The sequence below is a fragment of the Pseudogymnoascus verrucosus genome (assembly GCF_001662655.1).
Source record: "Pseudogymnoascus verrucosus strain UAMH 10579 unplaced genomic scaffold scaffold_38, whole genome shotgun sequence".
Taxonomy (NCBI): domain Eukaryota; kingdom Fungi; phylum Ascomycota; class Leotiomycetes; order Thelebolales; family Thelebolaceae; genus Pseudogymnoascus; species Pseudogymnoascus verrucosus.
Window position 1 is genome coordinate 189,821 of NW_017263689.1, and position 17,430 is coordinate 207,250.

The 17,430-nt window shown below is 51.0% G+C and overlaps 5 protein-coding genes across 5 annotated transcripts; 2 read left to right on the forward strand and 3 right to left on the reverse strand.

The window, feature by feature from the left end:
- Positions 1 to 269: 269 nt before the first annotated feature.
- VE01_07247 (uncharacterized protein) lies at positions 270 to 644 on the forward strand (the record flags this gene model as incomplete). The annotated part of the gene is made up of 1 exon (XM_018276682.1): positions 270 to 644. The coding sequence occupies one exon, from the start codon at positions 270 to 272 to the stop codon at positions 642 to 644; it is 375 nt and encodes a 124-aa protein (XP_018128201.1).
- A 1,774-nt stretch (positions 645 to 2,418) lies between these two features.
- On the forward strand, positions 2,419 to 5,983 carry VE01_07248 (uncharacterized protein). The gene has a single exon (XM_018276683.2). It carries the CDS (start codon positions 2,513 to 2,515, stop codon positions 5,723 to 5,725), a length of 3,213 nt encoding a protein of 1,070 aa, XP_018128194.1. The 5' UTR covers positions 2,419 to 2,512; the 3' UTR covers positions 5,726 to 5,983.
- Positions 5,952 to 7,699, reverse strand: VE01_07249 (uncharacterized protein). Its single transcript, XM_018276684.2, has one exon. The coding sequence runs from the start codon at positions 7,409 to 7,411 to the stop codon at positions 6,191 to 6,193; it is 1,221 nt and encodes a 406-aa protein (XP_018128195.1). The 5' UTR covers positions 7,412 to 7,699; the 3' UTR covers positions 5,952 to 6,190.
- Positions 7,700 to 7,821: 122 nt separating this feature from the next.
- VE01_07250 (uncharacterized protein) lies at positions 7,822 to 10,387 on the reverse strand. Its single transcript, XM_059463869.1, has 7 exons — positions 10,038 to 10,387; positions 9,866 to 9,978; positions 9,140 to 9,803; positions 8,872 to 9,090; positions 8,755 to 8,806; positions 8,317 to 8,685; positions 7,822 to 8,260 (listed from the first exon to the last, which is right to left on the reverse strand). The coding sequence occupies exons 1-7, from the start codon at positions 10,167 to 10,169 to the stop codon at positions 7,929 to 7,931; spliced, it is 1,881 nt and encodes a 626-aa protein (XP_059319508.1). The 5' UTR covers positions 10,170 to 10,387; the 3' UTR covers positions 7,822 to 7,928.
- A 971-nt stretch (positions 10,388 to 11,358) lies between these two features.
- Positions 11,359 to 14,152, reverse strand: VE01_07251 (uncharacterized protein; the record flags this gene model as incomplete). Its single annotated transcript, XM_018276686.2, has 10 exons — positions 13,679 to 14,152; positions 13,208 to 13,611; positions 12,883 to 13,158; positions 12,617 to 12,824; positions 12,313 to 12,569; positions 12,172 to 12,258; positions 12,100 to 12,122; positions 11,908 to 12,046; positions 11,417 to 11,831; positions 11,359 to 11,364 (listed from the first exon to the last, which is right to left on the reverse strand). Exons 1-10 carry the CDS (start codon positions 13,925 to 13,927, stop codon positions 11,359 to 11,361), a joined length of 2,064 nt encoding a protein of 687 aa, XP_018128260.1. The 5' UTR covers positions 13,928 to 14,152.
- Between the last annotated feature and the right edge of the window lie 3,278 nt (positions 14,153 to 17,430).

Genomic DNA, 17,430 nt, shown 5'->3' on the forward strand with positions numbered 1-17,430 from the left:
ATCAAGGCCGCAGTGTCCTAGCAGTATGATAGGGACAAGCCTTTCCTAACTCTCCCTCTTCATCATCACTCTCCTTCCGAACATCCTCAAGTTCATGGACTCTCATCATGCAACGCATGACCCTCCCCGCTCCGCTACACTGCATAACCACCTCACGGGTACTAACTTCGTAGAACTAAAAATCTATAGCTCACATGCGGGCGGCCCGTTCCATTATTTCGCAGCTTTACTCCGATATATATTTTCCAATAATAGTCTCTAATTGGAGAATGTATGGTCTTTACCCCTCTTCAGCACCAGGTGCTACTTCATACTACGGCGTCCTAAAAATCACCGACATCCAACACGCAGATGGCAGCCCCATCAAAGTCCAAAAGACACTCAACATCGCTTTCAAGGCACCCGTGGCAATTATTGGGAACCAAGATTTCAATCTGACGCTTGATCCTTGGGTAGAGATCACTCCCACAACCACCAACAACGAGATAGACCCGTCGACGTTTGACGTAGCGGCAAAACTGCCGTTCCCTAAGCCTTATACGATTAATGATCGGTTCGCCATTGATATTAGCTTCGGTGGTGATATAACGGAGGACACCAAGCGCTATATTGAGTCAATTGTGATCACTCAGGATTCCGAATAAGTCTGCTGCGCCCGATCCATGGTTGAGGTTCATAATGAGGCATGGCCGCCCAGACTGAAAACATGGTTCCTGATCTGTTGGCACTACTCATAGCACCTACCCATAAAGGGCCGTCAATCAGGCACGGGGATACCAGGCTATCTTATATAGTCTAGCTACTCCCATGGGGTCAGAATCAGACTTACACTCCACACGAGCCCGTAGTTGCCCTCGTGAGAATGGTGTACCTGGGAGTGTTTCGGAATACAAACTGCCTATTTCCGTCCCAGCCAGTGCCCAAGAAGAGAATCAGCCGCGTCGACACGTAACATGTGTAACATGTGGAAGAGGCGGCTGAGTTGGTGCTGGGCTGATGGTTTGTTAGTTAATGGTGGTGAAAGACAGCCATACGCTCTTGGGGGCTACTTTGTTTCAGCAATATGTCCTCCGACCCTATCTTAAGTCAACAATTCGATCATCTTGGTAGATTCCAGACATCAATAGAGACGTTGACTTCCAAAGTGCAAGGCTGTAATGATCTACAAACATCAACTCCAAATGAAGCCCGGTTGGGCCCGTGTTAAGTCCCAGCAACCACCGGCCAACACGCAACGGCCAGTGCTGATCTCCTCCTGTAATCGCAACAATAGGGCTGAAACTGGATGCAGGTCATTGACGCCCGGGATATTGCTTGTTGGGATCCTGTCAGGATCTCGATCCTTGTGCCCTGTAAGTTAAGTTTGTTGCCAAGCAGAGATTGTGCCTGTAAGTCATCGTGCCAAGACAGAGATTGTGGCGTTCATTGGCAATATATGGTGCATGGATAGATGTGCATATTTCCCTGTTTATATGTGTTAGCTGGTATAAGTTGGCTATATCGATAGTTTGGCTGGGGATTGGATGATAAACTTGCATATGCTAATCTTGTAATCTTGTAATCTTACTTTCTCCTCACACTCATACACGGCTGAAAATACTACTTTGTTATCGATTTATTTGAGAATTGAGGGTGAATTGATGATGATTTGCTGGTGGTTACTTTGGCTATCGTGTCCTTCAGAGCTGACACCCGTATTAAGTGGATTTTGCATTATTCCGAACCACATTTTCTCCCGTTCGTATACCCGAATAAAGGAGGACCAGGACCCTTTCCAGGTGATTCGGTCCAAGGTTCAGGCCAAGGTTCGGTCTATCATTCGTTGATCGTCGCTCCTTGACACATTTGACGTCCAGATGTGGCTGGTTTTAATCGGAGTACTGGGTTAGTACCTGCCATGGCATAGAATCAAGCACTAAAAGCCAAGTTACTATTTGTATAATTGTTCTGGACGCTCATAGCTTGCACATAATTTTCCGATTTAGGAGCTCGTAGCGGGACGATTTCTAGTATTTTTTACTAGTAATTCCTAGTAATTCCTGCTATTTCCTGCTATTTTACTAGTAATTACATAGTTATTGCATAGTGTTTTCGGTGTTTTCAGTATTTTCCGCAATAAAACCAAGTTTCGTGCGATACGAAAATAAAAATAAAAATACACATCACAATAATCAATCGTAATAATGACAAGAATAGCTACAGTTTATGAAATATGAACAAATCTGAAGAAATGTAAAAATATGAAAATATGAAATTAAGTACTACCTTGGTGTGACATACATACAAACTATACTTACTGCCGCCGTTTGTTTCTGATCTGCAGCCACCCAAAATATACCCTGTTGTACCTGTTTTGTTCGACCTTGGCCTTGAACTTTTGTCTTTGGTCTGTTGTATCTCTGTGTGGAGGTGTGACTTGTTTCCGATTCTATATTTCTCTTTTCCCCCCCCCCCCTTCAATAACTTCATTCTTTCCCTTCTTCCCCTTCACTCTCCTCATTATTTGACTCAGATGCCTTCAGAAGACCCCGATAACGACGACGGAGACGGCATGTCTTACCGCGCCACAGCCAACAAAACACCGCCCCAGCTGCAATTTCAACCATCTCCACCACCAGCACAACCCAAGTCCGGCGCCGCGCCCATGGATGATATGCTATTTATGGATCCGCCAACAGCGTCGCATCGCGACGAAAACCCGGAGCCAACGGCAGCATCGCCCATCGCCACGCCTCTCACTCTCACCAGAAGTGGCTTCCTCAATAATCCCAATACCACCGTCCCGAGCCTCTTCAGCAGATCCACGCACCGCAGCTACGACCCCATTGACGGCAGCAGCGACCGCGACGCCGACGGCTTCAGCGCCAATACGAGCCCGCTCCTGACAACCAGCGAAGGTAGCAAGGGGGACGACTTAGCCGGCTTCAGGCGGAGATTGGACACCGACACCACTACCAGCCCGGCGCGCTTCGAGACGGACGATAACGACGACGCGGTCACGGCGAGCACGGCGTTACTACACGAACCTGTCGTTCGGAGGGCGAGCACACGAGGTGTCCGGGTTCGACATCCTACACCAGGACTACAGACGCTACAGGGGGCTTATACAGCGAACGTGGTGCAGTTAGAGCGGTCGGCGGAGAAACTCAGCATGACGTCCAGCATTGAAGACTCGATCCGCAATGCGTACGAGGAGGTGAAGAAGTCGGATAGCAGGATGAACTCGCTCCGACAATCCTCGCTGATGAACCTCGTCACCGACATCCCGTACGAGGGCGTATCAACATCGACACAACTCACGAGCGCGGTGGAGGTCGCGAGCCCGTTAAACTTTGCGAGCCCGACGTTTCCGACAAGGGATACGAATTCTTTGCATTCCACCACCTCGACGTCGATCCTGGATGTGAATAATGCCGCGAGATCGGGAGGTTACTCGCCGGGAGGTGCGGTTATACTTGGTGCGAGGCCCAGGGCGGACTCGAAGACCTCGAAGACATCAAAGTATGGGACACGGCCGGAGCCGGAGATGGAGGGGCGACCGCTGAGCGAGTTCGTGCCTTCAAGAAACAACTCGTACCTGTCGTCGCGGAACGTCTCGAGGGCACCATCGATCGCGGAGAAGGAGGAGGAGGAGGCAGCAGTCAGGAGGCCGCTGGCTATCAGGAATCTGTCGGCGGATGATATTGATGTTGATGAGGAGAAGACGGATATAGGACTGAATAAACTCGTTCCAGACGATTCACAGTCGGAGATGGACCAGGCACAGGAGCTATTTGACGACTTTGATGGCCAACACTATGCGAATATGGCTGCACCACCTGCAAATGCACCACCGCCGCCTCCAGCAGCGGAACCAAGGCCGGATATCCAAAAACGAAGGGATTCATCAGCAAATACGCTGTCGATGGCACGCCCTAAATCATATGCCGATCCGCTCACAGGACAGCAGATGGTATTCTACCCCGCGCCCGTCCCATCAATGCTCATGCTCCCCCAAAAGCTCTCCAACCGCCCCTCCCCAGCGAAGAGAGAAAAACGCCGCACCCAAGCTCTCAGCACCCTCCCACCACTAGCCCTCCAATCCGCACCCTGGCTCCAAGACGTCGTCGAAGGCCAACAAACCGAACAGTCCCAGCAAATCCCCGACGAAGTCCTCGACGCCGAATACCTCGCGCAGCACCACAAGCAAAAAGTTGGCGGTCGCCGCTCCACACAAGACCTCCTCCACATGCCCGAACAACTCCGAGCAAACGAGTTCTTCGAGCAGCCACAGCCCCACCAACTCGTCGAGATCAAGGAACAATCCGCCGTCGCGACACTAGACAACATCCTCGACGCCTCTGCCTACGCCCCCGTCTCCGCCTTCACCGACCACGCCTACGCAGGCCGCCTGGGAGCCGAAGTCTACGGCGCCCACGACCCCCGCGCCACCCGCACCAAGAGCCAACTCCTCGCCCCCCCCGAAGCCCCCAAGAAGCGCGTATCCTCCTTCTTCGGCCTCGGTCTCGGCGGCGGCGATAAGAGCGACCGAGCCCGCAGCTCAACAGTAACCAGCATGCTCGGCCTCGACAAAACACCCTCCTACACCGCCGTAGCAGACGACTCGCACTCCCCCCGCCTCCCCCCCTCCCCCTCCAACGGCCTCGACAACACCGGCGACGGCGACGAATTCGACGCCGACGGCCCCCCTTCACCCCGCGAGCGCGACCACGACGACACTTACATCGGGGCCCCCACCACTCTCCTCGCCGAGCTGCAGCTGCGCAAACAACACGCCAAGACGCGCACGCAGAACCTAACTCAGGCAGCGGGCTCGCGCTCTACGCTGCTTGAGCTGGATGCCGTGGCGCTGGTGGAATCGAAAGCGAGACAGCAGAAACGCGTCACACTTGCGTGGCAGGAACAGCATCCGGAGGAGGAGGAGGAGGATGATGATGTGCCGCTTGGTGTGCTGTTCCCGGGACAGTCGCTGCAGCAGCTAGATCGTGCGTCGAGACCAATGGGACTCATGGAGCGCAGAGAGCTAGAAGACAATGAACCACTCAGCCAGCGCCGTGACCGCCTCCTTGGTCGCGGCGGACTACAGCGCGAACCACTTCGTCGTCACACCCCCGAGCCCGGTCACACCCCCGAGCCGGCGGAGGACTCGAATCCCCTCCCCAACGCTCGGCCGGTGAGCGGAGCCTTCTCGCTTGAACTACTAAACCAGTTCGGCGACCCCTCGCCCCCAGACGCTGCCCCAGAGGAAGAAGAAGAAGAAACCCTCGGCCAACGCCGTCGCCGTCTCCTCGCCGAGCGCGAAGCCGCCGCGAAACCAGCACCAAAACAGCGCCGCAGCATGGCCGACATCCTCTCTGCGCACCCTGCCGCCAGTAGGGGCGAGTACCCTCATCTCGCTGAGCACCTCCAACAACAGCAACAAAAACAACAACAACAGCGCAGCGCGGGGCATCGACAATCGATATTCCCCACCGCACCGCAATTATACCCCGAGATGGGAATGAACTACCAAAGCCAAGTCGGTGGCGGGATGGGAAGCGGAATGACGGGGCGCGAGATGGTGGAGCAGATGAAAGCTATCCGTGCCAGACAGGCGCAGCAGGGGGGCTGGGGACAGCAGCAGATGTGGCAGGGGATGGCGGCGCAGGGGATGGGGCCGCAGCAGGGGGGTGGGGTGGATATGGTGGAGAGGTGGAGGAGGAGTGTTATGCTTCCTGGGGCGTAGGTGGTGGGATGGTGTGTGTGATATATGTGTGATGTGGTGTTTTTTTTGGCTTGGGAAGGGGGATAATATAGATGGGTTGGTGCATTGCGTGGATGGGTGGGATGTGGATTGGGTTGGGGGGGATATGTAATGTTTGTAATAGAGTAATAATTATGGGAATACTTGTACCAGAACTGACCGAACTTTGGGTCACGGTGTGTATGGTGGATATGAGGAGTTCGTTTTGGTGTGATTGTACAATTATTGATTAGCTATGGGGTATATCTAGTCCCACCCATCCCCAGGAGTCTCTTGTTGCTCCTGCTCATGATTATTTCGTGCAACGCCTGTTTCCCATCCTCCTTAGGACAACACAATTATACGTAAGTAAAGGGGTATCCAAGGTCTCTCCGTCTATGCGGCGCCGGTTCTCGGTCTTGCGTACTTCAACAATCCATCCCTCCCAGTTTGTGTTTGGTCATTTCATCAAACCTCTTCGCTGCCGCCGCCACCTCCCAGCTCGGGATGCCGCACCACCGAGCCACCAGACATGAAGCTGCCATTAGACAGGGACACCCAGCTCTCGCTCGGGGATAATGAAGCACTTGGCGACCTCCGTCCGCGGGGTGTGCTGGCCCGCGAGATCTGTATTCCCAATCCTCCATACGCCATCTTATCATCTCCCCCATCAAATCTCGCAATCGGTTCTCTTCTCACAGACCCCTCCTGACTAACCACCGACTCATCAGCCCCTTCATCATCATCATTCTCATCCTCCTCCTCCATCTCACTCTCACTCTCCTCCACAGGTCCACCCCCTAACGGCCTAACCCCCCTCAAAACCTCAGCAAATAAACCCATCAACCCCCTAAACTCCTCCTCCCCCACTGCCCTCCCAGAAAACCTCGCCTCCTCATACCCCCCCACAAACTCCTTCCACGGCACCCCCGCATCAAGCACCTTAAGCTCCAACAACACAACCATATACTCCCTTAGCCCCGCACTCGCCCGCCTCGGTAGCAGCGCTAGACTCCCCGCCGTCGCACCAGATAGGGCTACAGCCTTCGCTTCAATAAGATGCGGGAGCTCCGCTATCACGGGCGCGTAGTGCAGGTTCGGCAGATCGGGAGATGTAGGTGGTGACCAGCCCGCGTGTGCGATAGGTCCCCACACCGGATCGGCCGTAGGCATTAGCGCTGCATCTGCAGCTTCGGCTTCTCGTCGTCGCCGTCGCCGTCGTCGGAGCAGGCGGTGTGTGTGTTGTGCCAGACCCCGGGACGTGGGTTCGATAGTCGCAGAGGGGAGGGGACATGCGAGTCCGATATCAACAGCTGCTGTATTCGTAGCCGGTGTGTGAGGTCTCGCATTCGACGCAACGAGTGCAGATCTCCGGAGCGCATCGCGGATTAAACAGTGTACCTTTGGAGGCAAATCGGCAGGTGTGAGAGGGAGGTAAGGTTTCGGTATCGACGCAAGAATAGTGCGTGTTGTGTAGAGTCGAGAGGCGTAGAAGAGGAGTGCAAAGAGGGCGGTGAGGAAATAGACAGAGGCGATTACGAAGACATTGTATAGTTGCCTGTTTGTGAGGGCTTGGCGGATGGCGTCGGCGGGGGGGATGATCAGGAGGACGAGGAGGATGAGCGCGAGGAGGGCGTAGAGTGTTGTGTAGAAGATGACGAAGAGGCCGGGGGTGCGGGCGCGGGCCATGGTGTGGGTGGGTGGTGGTGCATTATTGGGGGGGTGTGGGAGGTGGGAGCATCGCAGGGCCGGTTGGGGGGTGGTTGCGGTCGAGGGTGAGGCTGGATGGGAGATTGGAGATGATGCTCGAGAGGGGAGGATAGGCGGTGGCGGCGGGCGGGTATGAGTCGTCTTTCGGATATAGGGATGTGAAGTTATAAACTCTAGGAGCGAGTATCCTATATCCAAGATAATAGAAATGTGCAGGTTGGTATTTCCATAGGGTGAGTTTGAAAAGGATTGGGCGGTGGTCTTGCATGTGTTGTTGTCGACCTTCGCAATTTGGTCCAGACCAAATATTGGATGGATGACTAAGCTGACGTCGACATCAATGCGAATAACGAACAAACATTTGGATAAAGGAGTATCATAAATTTATGGTCGTATTTCTGATGAAGTATTCCACATATTTATTATATTTTCAGCAGAATACTTTTATACCTTCAGATATAAATGCCTACATTACTATCGCCAAGATTTGTCCTTCTTAAAGCTCATCAACCCTCTCCAGACTCCCCATAACCTTCTGGGTGCCATCCCCTCTCGTCTCATCCTTCACGTTCCCCACGACGAAGAAATCCTTCACAATCGCTGTCCCATCTATCACGGACTCATACTGTTCGGGCGTACACGTACCTGGAGCCCTAACGTAGCACTTCGGCTCCGGGACCTCTGGGACCTCGTTTTTGACATGGAACGTCGAAGACGGGCCCTCTGTCGTCAGGTCATCCGACACAGGCAAGAGGCCGGTCGCAATATCGCGGTTGAACATGGCACGCATGAAAATCTCATAAGAGACTTCAGGTTGGTACCATGGCACTATCGTTTCCAATTAGCCTCACATCCAACCATATTCTTCCCTGGGGCAAACATACCTTCGTGCCCAGCCTGGAACACCCGTGAAAAGGAGTAATTCCCATACTGCCTCACAAACCCCCCCTCTCCCTCACTAGTAAGAATCGGCGCGTACCCAGCACTCTTGAACCCTTCGGCGCCTTCGTGCTCGATCAACACAGACACTGCCTCCCCGCCGAGCCAGTTACAGGCATAGTCGCGGTCGCCGTACATCATGTGCACCTTGACCCCGCTGTCGAGGAGGTAGGCGACGGCTTGCATGGAGCCGGCACGGTTGATGTCGCCAGTGGAGTCGAAAGCATCGCCGACGGCGGGGGATGATGTGGTGAAGTTTACGGGTACGCCGAGGGCGGAGAGAACCCATTCTTGGGCGAGGTAGCCGTGCATGTCTGGGTCGTGTTAGTGGGGTGCAATAAAAGGGGGTAAAGATCTTATAAAGGTGAACAAGAGGCGCTCACATGGTTCGGGGGTTGGATCAGCTTTTGGGTGTGCAATGTCGTACCAACCCCACTTCAAGGTATGTAAGTTTAAATCCATATGAAGGGGGGAGGGAAGGAAGTAGGAGGGGAACGAACAGTGAGAATCTTTTCGAACGTATCCATCGATGCGCAGTCGACCTTGTGGATGTCGTCAAAGCACTTAATGACCGAGGGCACATTTCCTCTCCAGTCTGGGTCTTCTGCTTCAGCTAGCTTCTGACATGCTGCCAGCTTCTCTCTGCATCCACCAGGCCTCTCATATTCGTCCACAGTTTTTTCATACTGTTCTTTGCTGATGTGTTGAATTCCGTAGGTCTGTAATCTCATTAATATATGACCCAAAAATATGCAGTGGAGAACATACGTTATTATACGCCATTTGATTGTAGCTGGGGAACTGGACGAGGTTGTCGAGCAGGCCGTTGATTATTCCCAGGGTGTCAAGGTGTATGTGATGCGTTCCCGCCTCGTCAATCGTGCCATTATTGATCTTTTCATTCTGCTGCTGGAAGAACTTAAAGAACCCCGGCCCATAATGGCCCCCATAGCTCTCGGTCCATAGGCTCACTCTGTCATCATTCGGCTTGTACCCTGGGAACTCGGCGAACCAAGTCTGAGCGAAGTGCCACAGTGCGTGCGCAGCATGCACAGTCGTGTTAGCGGTCTTACCCAGCGATTGGCTACCCGCCGTGCCGACGTAGAAGGTGTTGTTCTGCTCAGGAACGCCGTCGGTGAAGTCCGTTGGGATCATCTTCTTAAGTTCGCCCTCCTGAAGGAGGTCTACAGTGATATTGGTGAGGACGTCGTAAGAGAAACCAACTTGAGCCGGCTGGTCAAGATAGAGCATGTTCACCTCGTTGTTCCATGACCATGGGTTTAAGTAGGTAGAGTTGGAGTCTGCGCCGATAAAGCAAGGGCCGTTTTCTTGCAGGCCGCCCATTAGGGACGAGCCACCCGGGCCGCCATTGAGCCAGATGGCGAGCGGGGCATTTTGAGGGTCTTTTCTGGACTCGAAAAACCAAAAGAAGCTGGTAGCTACCGTTAACTGGATGTCTACATCTTTGAAATCCGTATTCCATGGGATTCTCACGTGTTGATGGGGTAGTCCTGGTTTTCACCACTTATATCGGAGAGCAGACCGGGCGGAAGATGCACGTATCCGCTGTAGCTCTTGACACCGGGTGTGGTCTCGCAAATTCCAGGCTGAAGTTTTGTCAGCTATAATTTTAGAATGTCATATAGGGTTTCTTTAAAATACGTGCCTCCTTGTACGAAATTGTGACTCCCTCATGGTACTTGGATTTCAGCGTTGTAACATCCTTCACCGGCGGCGGGAACTGGCCTAGAACCACTACCGGAGCCAAAGCAAGGGCGGCACCGATTAACGAAAGCATTATAATATCAACAAATAACCCGCAACTACTGTGTGCGTGAACAAAAACGATGCGCGCACCAACGGAGGAATATTATATGCATCTTATGTGTAACAAGACTATGGAATGGAGTACAAGCGTGCCACTTATCCGGCACTATGCGATTCGTTCGCCGGTGCCTAGGTGACATATCGCTAGTTACATGCGAAGCTATGATGCTTCTGGCAGGTGCACTTGTGTTGCTTACGTTGACGCCAAAATACGCGTTTTTCGGCTGGGAAGACGCGAATCCTACCCATGAAGTTAAGGTACTCCATCCCCCCAAAAAAACCCAGTATCGTCCATCCCGTCTCAATTGAGCAGTGATAGTCGTAGTATTGGATATCCGCTCAAAACCTGCCCCGTCCCCAGAATCCCCCGTGTAGTACGAAGAGTACATTAATATGGTGCTTGCCACGAGTCCAGTGGGCTCTATGTGCATTTTCCCAAACATCGTTCACACCGGACATAACTCTTGACTGTTCGAGACAATTAACGGCCATGCTACCGCTATTACAACAGCTGAGAGGCAGTGGACTGTCGGGGATGTGGCTCCTTAAATGGATCGAATGTATGTGTTAACATGTCTTGCTTCCTTAAATCTTCAACATATATGGAAAGAACGATTTCTAAGCAGACTCAGTCGCGGCTTCCTGGGGACCTTCAAGTCTGATATATGGAAATAACGATTACCAAGCAAGCTCAGCCGCACCTTCCTCGTAGCCTTGAAGCTATATATATGGCAAGAACGACTACCAACCAAGGTCAGTCGTAGCTTCCTTAGAGATTCTCAGCGATATATATATATATATGGAAGGAACGATTACCAAGCAAACTCAATCGCAGCTTCCTCGGATATTTCAAGGCATATATATGGCAAGAACGATTTCTAAGCAAACTCAATCGTGACTTCCTCAGCTTCCTCAGAAATCTGTGAAGGTGTTCTTGCATTTCCTGTATTTTGCTCACATGCGTTCCAAATCACTTTTCTTTCTCAATTGTCTCTTTAAACCTTCCCACAGTTTCCATGGTCATCTCCCTTGGCCTCAAACTCTATCCCCCACAGAAGGTCCATGTAATGTAGCCTCCCTAGGCAGTCTATTCTCACCCTCCTTATATTCGGCCCCTACCTCTCCTCGCGCCAAATCATTCACCCACCTCCCTGCCCCCTCTATCCCTCCCTCTCGAAACCTCGTCGCCAGATAAAACCATGCAAGCGCATTTCCCACTGTCCCAACCTCGTCGCTCACGGTCCGCGCTGCCACCTCACTCATCCGATCATGCAACTCGTGATCAGTCCACAACCTCAATAGGCACCCTGCCGCGTCCTTCCAGTCCCCAGGCTCGACGAGGAACCCGTTGCGCTCGTGCTGGACCTGGAGTTGGATACCACCTACCCGACTTACAATCACCGGCCGCCCTTTCTTGAGAGCCTCGGAGACTTTCACCTCGAAGCCTTCGCGGATGGAGAGCTGCATGACAATGTGTGCGTTGGTCATGAGCGCATTGAGGAGCTGGTCATATGGCTCGAGGCGTTGGACTGAGATGGAGCTTGCGAGGTGCGGACAGTGCGCTTCAATGTAAGACATGGTCTGGTCGTGGACGAGAGTGCCGTCGGGGTCGTCGATGGAGCCGTTGCCGACGCTGTGCGGAGTATTGTCAACCATGATCTGGAAAAGAAAGGGGCTTCGCGGCAGAGAGGGGCAAAGACAGGACTAACATGACAAGTTGAGGGGCATTCTTGACTGATTTCTCGCCAACTTTTTTGGCGAGAAGGGCGCGGAACTCTACATAAGCCTTTAAGACGACCGGGATGCCTTTGGATGGGTCGAAGCGTGCTATTTGCACAAAGTATTGACCTAGAAAGTGGTGTCAGCTTGCTTTCACTAATCTTGGAAGGAGCAAAGCTTACGATCCGGAAAGCCTAATTCGGTCCTGAGATGTGGGTCAGTAGGGAAACATGTGTATAGTTGGGAGGTCTCACATCCGGATACCGTGTGCCCTTTGATTATACAGGTGCATATAATACTGTGTATCCCAATCCGCCAATGGCTTGTTAAGCCCGTCCAACCTATATAAGCATCAGCAAGTAAATTCGACCTACGGGGAGCGGAGGAAACCTCACCAGTCAGTAGTAGCGGGAAGATACGCAACCTTCTCAGCGGGCACACTCTGCGGAATAAATTCCGGTACGGGGTGGCTTATGAACATATCTGCCTGCGTAATTTTAGACCACAAATGGTCCCAGATATCCTGCTGAGGCGTCCCGGGCGTGTCGCAAAGGTCGCTGCGAATCTGGATATGGCTTCTGTATAGAACTGGCCGGTCAGGGGTGAGAAGCTTGATGAGGGGAATTAAGCTGGGCATTTGTGGGTCATCGATCTGGTAGTGTTAGGCAGGATATAAAATGTGTCATGGATTGGACATACAATGATAATATCAGCGCCGCCTTCCGAGGGCGGCCGCAGCGGCCCATTTTTGCAGAGCCAGTACCTCTCGGCATGTTCGGTGATCCAGCCGTCCACCGAAGCTTTCTCTTCTTCTGAAATCCGGACACCAGGTTCCGCGACTCCTTGGAGGATATTATGGATAGTCTTCGTGACACGGAAGACGCCCGGTTTCGGTTTCGGAACGTACCTAGGGTTTCTCAGACCGGAACACCAGGTATACAACGGGCCAATGGGGCTGTACTCACCACCGTAGATCAACGTCGACCGTTCGCGCAAAGCGCACAAGTGCGTGTCTCATCAGCGCCACGCCGCCGCCTTGCGGTGTACTACTGAAGAATGCGATTTTCGTCTTTTTCTCCTTTAGTTTTGCCGCATAATGCAACATCGCGTCCCAAGTAACCGCCTGGCACGTCTTCTGATAGTCCTCAAGCATATGCATATGGGCGCGGAATCCTGCATCAATCTGCACAATCCCGCGATACCCAACTTGAAGCAGGGGCGAGAGATTCGGACCGAAGGCCCTGATGTTGTCAATTTTGGTGCAAATAGGGACATCAGATGGGGACGTACGTAATCGACTTCCTCGCCATCGAATCTGCCTGCTCATCAACGCCCCTATCCTTCCAAAACGTAAAACCCTCCATATCTTTCTCTGAGCCCTCCTGATCGGGCCACAGCGAAAGTGGCACTAGATCCAGCTCCGACCACAGCCTTGAGCACAGCGACGGGCTGACGCGCTCGAGATCTACGGGCAGGCCACCGCCGATGTACTTGCATAGGGATTTCTTCTGGTATTTGCGTAGGGATTCGACAACGAAATCGGCGATGGGATCAGTGCTGTCGCGTGGGGTCGGTAAGGGGACGTTGTGCACGGTGAAGTCGTGAAGGTAAACGCTGTCATGGACGGCGATGGCGACGACAGCAACGTTCGGTTCGTCATCGGTGAAGGCGGCGGAAACGCCAACGAAGAGGGGCTATGGTATTTGATTTAGCTTGCTGCACGGTTGGAGGGTATTGGAAGGCAACTAATCAGCAACATACCGTAAGCGTGATGGCGCCATGCTGCTTCTCGGCAACTTGCAGCCGGTACTTGGATGGCCGTTTCTCAAACTCTCTATTCGCGGCAAAGGCTACCATGGCCTTGAGAACCGGCTGCAGTTTCATTGCCGCATGCTTCCAGACCTGTGATGGTGTGCTAGGACGACTTGGTCGATTCGATCCAGTTGGCGCCAGGACACGTTTTAAGAGCCCACCTACTTCACCCTCACTTGGTGCGGAACGCTTCGACATTGTTGCTTGGATCGCTAGCTTTCAAGATAATGACTGGTAGTTCATCAAAGTTGAAGATATTAGGCACGGAGATGACGGGATTTTCCTGCCCAATGGGTAATGGTCTGAGTCCGCCAAGGTGAGATCTCGGGTACTTGTGTCTATGTGTACGTGACCAAGAGCTATGCAGACATAAATTTGAGAAGCCTAGCAAGGTACCACTTAATCATTGAATTGTAGAGTAAGTTGAGAAAGGTCTTTAGATAATAAATAACCTCATAAGATATTTCCTACTTACGTAGTTGGAAAACGACTGATGACGACGTTTTCGGACTAGACTAACAATAAGGTCGTGTGGGGTTGACAAGGCTGGCAGGTGGTTGACCCACTTAATTAAGGAATCCGGGGTATACAGAGCGCGCGCGCTTGGAAAAGTCAATTCCAACGCAAACAGTTTTCATGCATGTCAAGTATGTAAATCTTGGTTCTAGATTATCAGATACTTATAGTTGTAGTTTATATGTAATATAATAATGATTGATCCACCACCCCCATCGTTAACCGGCCCCTAACCTCCAACTTTGTCGACGATCGCCTCATGGCTCTGAAACAACATGTATTCGGATGGAATAGCGATATTGTGCTAGATTCGTCTAGCTTTTTAATAATTGTATTGACGCCTACCGTATCCTCGAGAAACTGCCAAGTTATGGTCTTAAAGCCTTTGTGTGACTACGTTGGGTTGCTAATCGCAACGTATAATGCTATCATTTTAGGCTGATGCCGCCACAGTTACATCCTTGAGCTCACACTCACACAATATGCTTTTATTCCCGTCTTCGGGATGATAAAGTGAAACCCCCTAAATCTATCACTTCGGTGAGGGTAACACTACATTTTAAGTCCTAGTAATATCCTGCTCACGCAGCAAAGGGCAAATTTTCTGCAAATAAGAGGGTCTACCACTTTTTCAAAGGTAGAGAAGAACACACGGCGTTATCCGTTCTCTACTTCAAAGGCAGTTTTACCAGTAAGAACCGATGCACTTATGCCATAACTAGGGAGAAACTCGAGAAGCATCTCTATGAGTGCCAAGTCTGTGCCTAAGGTTGTAAGTAAGACATTATCTCAAGAGCCTTTGACAAGGCCATGAGACGTATAACTGAAGTTAATGCCCGAAAATGTAGTTTTTCCCCGATCGAAGTGGGCTATTTCCTAGTGACAACACATGATTTACATGGGTTGTGTTGACAAACCTGTAATTACTTGATGAGGCTGGGCACCAACTTCCGATGTGATGTGCAATCCTTGGCACATGTGTGGCAATGTACAGAATATCATCAGCACCACGAGGCTCACCAATTGCAAAGGAGGTTTAAATTAAAGAGGTGCACGACATATATGCAGTAACAGCGACTTAATCGCCCGTAATGTTATTGGTCTTTGGGAATTATGCGGCATTGGTTTTGATATTACCATCCAACGCTCCATCACACATGTAGCCAATTGTAATTCTGGGGCGAATTGCAGACTGAAATTCAGCCAGAGAGGTGAGGTCACAATAATAATTATTTGCTGGTATGATTCTACAGCAGAAATACAGGCTATACTGGCCTACCATCAGCAGTCATGGGTGGCCTTGGTTTCACTTGTGGATCCACGTTCCCCAGAAGCTGTTACGGCTTTCACGAAGAGCCTCTCTTATTTTCCAACATCCACACCCTCATGCAAATCGCGCTAGCACAATATATGGCTGCAAAGAGACTCCAAGAGAGTAATGAAGATGATAGGTTCGGGATTAGAATAATGGGCTCTAGGGAAGCCTTGCGAGGGCTAACTGAGCTCATGCTACTCTCGTACTGGTTATCACTCACCGATTGAAGCTTTTTGGGCACTGAGTCAGAGCCTCTGACATTTCGGCAATAGTGCTTTCACTTTGACGCCCGAGGATATGAGATATTACAGTACATGGACATCTAAATCTAGGGGGGCCGGGTTGTAGTCATATCCGCAATATGTGCCGACTTGATGAGGTGGCCTGCCCTGCCTGTCTCATGGTTAAGGACCCATCAGCTTTGAGAATTACAATATCGGAGAACTCAATTGCAGTTTGGCACTTCCTCTATTACATCTTTGATATCACAGTTAATTAAAAGTATTCCTCGAAGATGCCCGACTTGAGCATCGAATTGGAAAATGGCCATGTGAGAAAGGTAGAGGAAAGCGCAAAATTACGATGGGCCCCTTTTTCAGCAAAACAACCATCTTTCCCACGAGGTACAGATTCGAAATCCTTCATTGTTATTATAACGAATACTAATTTTAAGGCCATCTACATATTGATCGGGTTTTGCGGCGACGCATGGTTGATGTTATTGCTCTGAACAGCTTTGCAGATTCCAGTCCGTCGACAAAAGAAGGGTTGAACGCATACGTTAACAACCTGTTGGCACAGTTTGAAGAAACACAGCCAATATTCCATAGCTTGATTCCGTCATCGTTTAAACCCGGAAACGAAAATCGAGAAAATGACTGGTTTATTCAGAGCTTTCTCGTTATATGGGAGGCTGCCTGCCAACGTGGAAAGCTAAGCTTGGTTAGTCTGGCAGAAGCACTTCAAAGAGGGGACTGCCTGGAACCTTTTGAAAAATCACAAGCGAAAATGGACAAACTTTCGCTGCGATTTGTATTTTTCTTGCTTGGCTGCTCTACGACGTTATATATATTTCAATCCCGGCCCCTATCTCTGGGTTTCTTTCAGGTCTGCGGGTGCAATCCGAAGACAAACTACTATCACTCTTCGTATCTAAAGACACAAGTCTCAGAGGAAGGGGCTCAACGTCCACTGAGAGATTTTCTACAGGGGTTCGGAAGATTCCCTCTTCGAGCCTCTAAGATGCCCAGAGAGAACATCGAGCTACATGCGAGGGTGGCCATAAATCCCATCGATTTCAATGCAAAGGTTTTACAAAGCACTTGCGGGATAAGTGTTGTGTGGACGTAATTTTGAGCGCCCATCTAGATTATGATGAACGGTCCAAAAGTCTGTTCTTGTTTATGTTTCCAAGCTTTTGCCTTGCAAATATTCCAAAAACCGGGGTCAATGACCATGTTAATATTGTTCAGCGGTATGCCACGCCTTCAAGCTCTTATACTCAATAGCTAATGAATTAGATGCTGGACTGAGAATCCTTCTCCAAGTATACTTGCCTCGCAGGAGATGGCAAATTTCATGAAGGAAGCTCTCCTAACAACCCATTTAATCTTCTCGCAATTCAAAAAGGCGAGAAAATTATTTCGGGTTGCCAACGCCTCCACTGATCCCTTATTGGCAATACTCTGCTGTCATGAATGGCCGGCTACATTTCAGGATTGGAACCACCGGCCTCGTCGAGTTTATGACTTGCATGATGATTTCCCCATATTCGAAAAAAGATTGAGAATACTCAACAACCAGATTGCTCTATCACAGCCAAAAGGATTAAAAGAACTTTAGAAAGATGACAGGGACAAACTCCAGTGGT